The sequence below is a fragment of the Hevea brasiliensis genome, unplaced genomic scaffold (assembly GCF_030052815.1).
Source record: "Hevea brasiliensis isolate MT/VB/25A 57/8 unplaced genomic scaffold, ASM3005281v1 Scaf613, whole genome shotgun sequence".
NCBI classification, from domain to species: domain Eukaryota; kingdom Viridiplantae; phylum Streptophyta; class Magnoliopsida; order Malpighiales; family Euphorbiaceae; genus Hevea; species Hevea brasiliensis.
The window spans coordinates 27,862-35,794 of NW_026615155.1; the positions used below are offsets into that span (position 1 = coordinate 27,862).

Below are 7,933 nucleotides of genomic sequence, written 5' to 3' on the forward strand. Positions count from 1 at the left end.
CAGTGTGTGATATTTCTCTACTTTTTTTTTCCTATTCTAAAAAAAAAATATAATAATTTTATTTTCTTTTCATATCTTAAAAATATTATAATAATTTTATTAAAAGGTATGTACCCTTCTTAATGGATTACATGTTAAAAAATTTAATTTTCTCTACTTAATAATTAAATATAAAAAATTGACAGAATCTTTAAACTATCATATTGCATTATTACAAATATGTCATTTTCTTTTTATCTAAAAAAAATTAATTTAAAATATAAAAAATTTATTAATTTTATTTATTTTAAATTTATATCACACCTAATTTAAGTTTAAATTTATATAATAATAAAATTAATAATTATTAAATTAAATATTTATATTAATATATTTATAAAATTAATTAAAGTATATATAAATAATTAAATATATTTTTTAATCATATCAGAATATGTAACTGACGTCAGCTGGACCCACACCCATTTCTTACCGCTCACCGTGCTCTGTAAAAGGGTAAAACCAGAAGCTCTATAAATAAAGGGAGAAGCGTACCATACCTAGGCTTGAAGAGGAACTACAACTCCACCTCCAACTCTCCAAGCCTCCTCCTCTTCCCTGCTAAAGTTTTTCTATTCGTTTTCTTTTTCAAATCTCAAAAACTGGACCCCATTTCTTTTCTAAATCAAAACAGCATGGTCGGACCTTCCCTTGACACCACCAACAGTCACCTCAAACCGCCGTCCTCCTCTTCCACCGCTACCACCATCAAGTTCCTTTGCAGCCATGGGGGCAAGATCATTCCCCGTTATCCTGACGGCAAACTCCGTTATCATGGTGGAGAAACTCGTGTTCTTGCCGTTGACCGCTCCATTTCCTTCTCTGGTTAGTCCTAATTAATTTGTGTTTGTGTTTTATTCTGTTAATTTTGTTTAATTGTGAAAATATTGAATGCGTTATATGTTGTGTATATATTATGTGTGTGTGTGTGAGCTAATTTGATTATGGAGTATGATTTGGAATGGAATTATTGGCTGTGGTGGTCTATACAGAGCTGTTGTTGAAGCTTGGGGAGTTGTGTGGGACGAGAGTGAGTCTCCGTTGTCAGTTGCCAAAAGAGGATCTAGACGCTCTGGTATCGATCACCTCCGATGAGGATCTAGCTAATCTCATCGAGGAATACGATCGAGCTGCAACCCCAAAGATCAGGGCCTTCCTTTTCATGCCTAAAAAAATCTCTTCTCCTCTTTCCTCTTCGTCGTCATCGTCGTCGTCTTCTTCATCATCATCACCATCTAATAGCTATGCTGCCACTGTTGGTTCAGCGGCTTCAACTTCTACACCGAGATGCTACCATCAGTTCCCGAAGCCGGTAGCGTATCCCGTGAAGAAGATCCTTCCTCACCCTTACTATGGTTACCATGTTTATGGAAACCCTAGCCATGCCTACATGGTTCACAACGGGCATCATTGGCAATAGCTGCTCCGGAACTGAACTGAGACGTATGAGAAGAAATTGAAATATAAATAGTAAAAGAAAGGGAAAAAATATATTAAAAAAGAAAAGGAATGGAGCTACCGGAAGCATATATATGAATTGTAATTTGGGGACTGTAAATCGTTTAGAAGGATTTGCTTTTTGGTCCGTGGAAATTAATGAATTTTCAGTCCAATTTCCGAGTTTGGATGCCCAGAAAAAAAAAAACCATTTATTGTGATGGTGAGTTGTTTCCTTTGGATTTTTTCCATTTTATTTACAGATTTCGCGTCACCTCCCCAATTTTCCATCGTCATTGTCTCCATTCGCGTAGAACAGCAGGTGCTTTCTCCCTATTGTTTATCGCTAGATTCCTCCGTAGTTGCGTGCCACGTCTCCTTCTCCGTTATTCTTTCGGCTAGCACGTGCCTGTCATGTGATGGCTGGTCTCGTATATTCCATTTTCACAAACCTCCTCCTCCTCTTTATTGTCCCTGTTTGGTTGTCTTTGTTTTGGTTGTATTGATGTGTTTCTTGTTTGTTTAGGGTTTAATGATGTGTTTCTTGTTTGATTAGGACTCGTTTTGTATTGCTTTATCCGTTCGAATCTTTTTTGCCCTTTTCTTTTCCTGCCTAATTTTGCTGTTAAATTTTGATTTGCAGGTTGACGAGGAGATTCTGGTGGATAAAGCTGGAAGTTGATGGAGAAGCATATACGAAGGTTCTTCTTTCTGGAAAATGCATTAAGTAAATTTCCTTGGTCAATGACAGAAGCAATTTGCATTTCTGCTTTATTTACATTAATGTGGCATCTCCTTTCTTGAATTTATGGTGCCAATTACTTGTGTTTTCTCCAATCATTCTTCGAATTTGTTTTATTTGTATGCATTGCAAAGCTTCGAAGCAAAAAATTGATTTGGAAACTTCTGAGCATATGCGCACAAACCTTGGCACTTCTTTCTCATTCCATCCAAATGGTTTGCGCATGAACTTTTTGAATCATTATTCCAAAAGATGCACTTGTTTATTCCCCATTATTCACAATCACCCTTAAATTAATTCCCGCACTTTCTTCCTTTTGCCTTTTTTTAAATGGCTACTTTCCCACCTTTGTTAAGGGGAGGAGATCGCGTTTATTGACAGAAGTTTGGTGTCTGACATTAAAACTTCTCTCTCTAAGCCATGGGACATGGGAGTGTAAGATTCAGCACGTCTACTGTGCAGCAGATTTGTTGGCCATACTAGGAACCATCAGAAGAGTACGGTGTTTGACAATCTCTTTCCAGCTGGATTCTTATAAACAGTTCTTATCCATACCAACATATAAACAAAAATGAGCATTGGCCAATGAAATAACTTTTAGATCTCGATAAGAAATTTCAATTAAAATAATTCTTTCATCTGCATATTTCCCTTTTATCAATTACCTTCATGGCTTGAAATTTCGGATTTTCAACTGACGCACATAATAGTACTCTTTGTTCCTTTTCGTGTTCTCATTAGAGTCTGAGGTAATAAACACCTTCTTTTGCCTTTCTTATGTTCTTATTTCCTTGCAGCTTTTAAGGGTTTTCTTTTCTTTTTGTTTCTTTTTTCTCCTTTTTGGCCTTGTGCTCATTTTATCTCCTAATCTAGACATAGATACCCCATTATGTGTCTTCTATTGTGCGTGGGCGTATTTTACTCGCAGCCCTCAACTTTTGTTGTAAATCCCACTTTCTTCAGAATTCTCTCAAATTTTTTGAGAAAAACTTTTTCTCTGAAAATAATAAAAGCTAATTCTAGTTGCTAAAACTGCAATGCCAGCCTCAGCACTCACCATTTTTGGTTTGTGAATCATGTTGAACCATCCAACCCATTGATCACTTTGTTGATTACTTCTAGATATTTGGTTTGCAAAGAATTTTTCTTATTTTTCTCATGTTCAGTATTAAAAAATTAAGCTTGAAAAGGTTGGTAGAAGTACAATTTGAGTTTGTTGAAATTTGGATTTCAATTTGCATAATTATGGAGCAAATTTGCAGAAGAATGGAGAGAGGGTGGGATATAAGGGGGAAGGGGAGTTGAATTGGTGTGTTGTTTTTTTGGGGGGTTGGGGTTGGGGTTGGGGTTGTTGTTTGGAGAGAGAGGAGAGAGAAATCTTTTTTTGTTCTTTGATAGGTGTCATATCAGCTCTTTAAATGCGATATCTGTTAAAATTAGAGAATTTGATTTTTTTTATTAAGTTGATGTTTTTAAATTTTTGTGAATTGCATTGTTACCGAAGTCAAGAAATGGTGAGTGATATCAAGCGGGGCAACGTGATGATCTCCATTCAACGAGTACCATGTTGGTAGAACAAAGCAAAGCTTCAACCTAGGTGTCTAAAATACAGGGGTATGAGGTGTTATAGGATATTACACTTTAGATTTTGAGAAGAATTCCGGTGATTTAATGGTAAGACCATAGAAGATTGTCTTTCGCTCTCCTTGTCCAGGCTTATTGGAGCAGCTGCTCTTTTGATCAGGTAGACATGGTTTGTAGATGCAAGCCTACTCTTAATGAAAGCTGCGGGTTGATTTATTCTCTGATTAAATTGGAGAATTACATTGAACCTACTCTTAATGACAGCTATGGGGTGACTTATTCTCTGATTAAATTGGAGATTGACATTGAACAATTTTGGGGTTTTTTAATGTTGGTCTTTGATGCGTCTTGATCGTCTTCTCCTCCATCTACATTTGATTAAATAAAACGATTTTGTTGTTTTATGCGAATAATATATGCTTAAAATTGGAAAGAATTATGATATTATATCCCATGTTTTATCTACCACATTATGCATTTATGCTAATATTTTTTGCTTTTATTTGTGATAGGGACTTATGGGCCATTAATGTAACCGGTGATGAGCGGCTTTCATTTTGACTACATACTATCAATCTGTGCGCTATGAAGGTGGCATGGCACACATTCCAAACTAAAATGCACTGCACCCGTGGTTTTCTTTAATTACGAGTAGATAATTCCAGAAGTGAAGGCTATGAAATTCAATTGAGGCCATGTCTTCCGGAATTTAGCGAAACATGGAAAAGAGTAAAGACGTACCAAGAGGACCAAATAACATTTACATGATAGAAACACCATAATGCAAGAGGACCATACCTTGTGTAGCTCAATGCTCATGCTCATCAATGAGAAAGGCCAAAGTGGCGCTCCTGCTGCAAGGAGAGGAAAGAGCCATCATGATAAGGCTCTCCACTTACTTAGCCTTCAAAAGAAAGATTCTCTTCGCTGTCCCTAATTCTGGGGAGATGAAAATCAGAGAGAAATTAATTAACGAGCAAAACAAACACGATGAAAGGGAGTTGAACATTGTTATCTTATGAAAGATAACGATAAAATGAATTAATGTTACGGTACCCCACCACCGTGTGTCATCTTTTCTTTTATTTCTTTTTTCAACTTGCTCGTAATGGAGGATGCCACCCAGGACATGAGCTTGCTTTTGACAGAGAAAGGAAGATATTGATAGTCATCAAGTGGCAATCTCGTGGATCCCACAGAGCGTTCAATCCCCATCTGACACTGTAAGGTCACTGTTTGTTTAATGAGCTGCAAGCATCGATGTGGGGTACTAAGTGAATATGGAAAGCAGCGAAGCTGAAATTGATGAGGTGTAGGTGGGATCACTATTAGTGGACCCCTTGGAATGTTTAACTTCAAAGTGGGTATTATCAAGGGAGGGACAATTTTTCGTAATAATTTATTTCTTGAATGTTTGTTTTTGGGTCCATGTGACTGAAGTGGACAAGATGATCTTATACAAAAATGAAGCTCTACTATCCACATGTATTGTCTTGACTTGACATTTCTTTTATAAGGGACGATGGGGATTGAGAAGGCGGCTGTTCTTGCGGGGTCAGCTTGTCTGAGTTATCTCAAATTAGATATTGCCCATTACAACTTGAAGATTTAAAGTTTATTTGGTTGAAATTATTGTTGGGAAATTATTTTTTAAAATATATTAATTAAAAAATATTAAAAAATAATTAAAAATTAAATTTAATCAGTTTTAATAATAAAAATTATTAAAATAATAAAATAAATTTTTTTAATTATTTTTTTTAATAATATTTAAAATAGTATTTTTATTAAAAAAATAATTTCAAACTCTAAAACTTAATGTAAAATAAGTTTTTATTGAATGTTAAATCAATTTATATATTGCTTCCTATGCAGTCGTAAAATGTTTTCAACTCTAAAAATGTTAATTTCAATTTCATGAAGCTTCTTTTTCATTCGGGAAATTTTTCATGAAACTTTAATATTATTGAAATAATTTTATAAAAATCAATCGAATTTGTAAATAAATTTCCAAGTGAATAATTAATTTTTAATTCTCTCTGTTATTTTCTTGTTATAATAAAATATTATTTTTAAATCTAGTCATATCACTAGATTTATCAAGACCCGATTAAATTTGATAGAAGTTATATATTGTCTATTTTTTAAATAATTTTGTTTAATTACTTAAATCAGATTTGGGAAAATAAATAGACCAATCATTTGAGCTGGGTCATAAAATGTAATGGGCCTAACGACCCATCCAATAAACAGGTTTGATAGCGGCCTACTTGCATCGAACTTTCAAGCAAAACGATGCGTTTTTGTACACTGGGTTTTAGGGTATACCCCCCGACTGCTAACTAGTAACTCCCATTCGAAGAGGCAGGCGTTGGAGCTTTCCTCGCTGGAATCACTGATATACTTCACCAATTTTTGAATTGAACACATATTGAGACAGCTAAAGCCCTAGCTCCCAAAACCCAGAGGAATTATCAACGAACCCACAAACTAGAAGGAGAACAAGAAGTGAATATTTTAATTATCTAATCAAACGATGCAGCACGATGAGGTTATATGGCAGGTTATCAGGCACAATCACTGCAGTTTCATGGCCAAGTAAGTCATTTTCCCTACAGATATTGTTGCTTTTGCTTCTTGCTGTTCCGGTAACTTTAATTTTTGTGGGGGCTTCTCGAATTTGATTGGTTTCTGTGGGTTTTCCAGAATCACGACTGGGAATTTCTGTAGAAACCCATACAATGTGACGGGGATTTGTAACCGAAGTTCTTGCCCTCTCGCTAACAGTCGATATGCCACCATTCGTGATCATGATGGTAATTTTCACTTACCCTTTTATTCTCTTTTTCTTGTCCTCGTTTAGATTTTGTTGCTCTTTATATTTTCTTTTGTGTGTTAATTTTCCATTTGGTGGTTGTGGTGCTCTGCAGGAGTTTTCTATCTATATATGAAGACAATAGAAAGGGCTCATAAACCCAATGAATTGTGGGAAAGAGTTAAGCTTCCCAGAAATTATGAAAAGGCTCTTGAGATTATTGATAAACACTTGGTATGGAAGATTAGCTGCTTGACATTAATCTGATAACCTCTTGCACTTGTTTTTTAATGCTCTATTTCAATTGACAGACTTATTGGCCTAAGTTGCTCGTACACAAAGTAAAGCAACGGCTAACCAAAATGACTCAGATGCGCATTCGTATGAGGAAGCTTGCTTTGAAGACAAGGTTAGCTCCATACTGTGCTATAAAATTTTTCTTCTTTCTGTAATCAATTTTTTATGAAGCTGGAATTATGCCCTAAGAATGGTGGACTGTATTAGTGCACCGCTTTGTTTGTCCTGGCAACATTTTTATGGAGTGATTTTGGAATATTGAGCAACACCTTAGACCCATGCTCTAATTTTCTCTGAATTTCATGTTATAATACACCTTTTGGTTGGTGTTACCATTTAACTTGTGACGTGATAGTTACATCTTACATGTTGCTTTTTTTAAATATAATAGTTCTTGAACCTATGAAATGTCTGGAGCGAGTGAGGTTGTTTTTCGTCATCTCCTCTAATGACAGAATTGTGTTCTTGATTTTACACTGTTTATGGGGCAACCGTTGCCATCTAAAAGAGCCTCTTCATGGACATTCTTCTGGAATATTATCTCTGACTTTTGACCTGATATAGGTTTGGATGATTTCCATTTTTTTCCCGGTTAACAGCTTTGATAATTGGCATTTAACAGGAATTGGATGAGTGTCATTGTTTTAAGTGATTGATGCTTATGCTAAAAGATTTAGTAGCATGAATTTGTTATGGATTCCAGACAATAAAAATAGTTTTATAATTATCTATACAAAATTGTGAAAGTCCAAGTAGTTGCACAATTAGTTCCTTCTTATTTGAAAAGAAGATGACAATTAACTGGCAGGATGCGAAACGCTATTTTTCACCATGAATAATCTGTAAACAAAATTTGACGAATTTTTTTTCATAAGAAAGATATTAGTTTTTTGCTTTTTTGCCAATCACATTCTTAATTAAGATTTCCCAAATTTTGCTGGAGATTGATTTAGTCATGGCTCCTTTAGGCTTAATGGTGTGCATTAAACTGTAAGCAAGTTGAGTACTCAGGAGCTCAA

General features: G+C 35.1%; 2 protein-coding genes across 5 annotated transcripts; both read left to right on the plus strand.

Moving 5' to 3' along the window:
• The first annotated feature begins 534 nt into the window (after positions 1–534).
• On the plus strand, positions 535–5,286 carry LOC110647762 (protein PAL OF QUIRKY). Of its 4 annotated transcripts, none has more exons than XM_021801736.2 (5): positions 535–864; positions 1,032–1,699; positions 2,120–2,203; positions 3,723–3,962; positions 4,315–5,286. In XM_021801736.2, the coding sequence occupies exons 1-2, from the start codon at positions 675–677 to the stop codon at positions 1,457–1,459; spliced, it is 618 nt and encodes a 205-aa protein (XP_021657428.2). In that variant the 5' UTR covers positions 535–674; the 3' UTR covers positions 1,460–1,699; positions 2,120–2,203; positions 3,723–3,962; positions 4,315–5,286. The 4 variants fall into 4 exon arrangements, with proteins under 4 accessions (XP_021657428.2, XP_057998622.1, XP_021657427.2 ...); XM_058142639.1 differs by having other exon boundaries at positions 2,120–2,177; XM_021801735.2 differs by lacking the exon at positions 3,723–3,962.
• Positions 5,287–6,149: 863 nt separating this feature from the next.
• Positions 6,150–7,912, plus strand: LOC131177596 (protein mak16-like). The gene is made up of 4 exons (XM_058142637.1): positions 6,150–6,400; positions 6,509–6,618; positions 6,733–6,851; positions 6,929–7,912. The coding sequence occupies exons 1-4, from the start codon at positions 6,339–6,341 to the stop codon at positions 7,067–7,069; spliced, it is 432 nt and encodes a 143-aa protein (XP_057998620.1). The 5' UTR covers positions 6,150–6,338; the 3' UTR covers positions 7,070–7,912.
• The last annotated feature ends 21 nt before the right edge of the window (positions 7,913–7,933 follow it).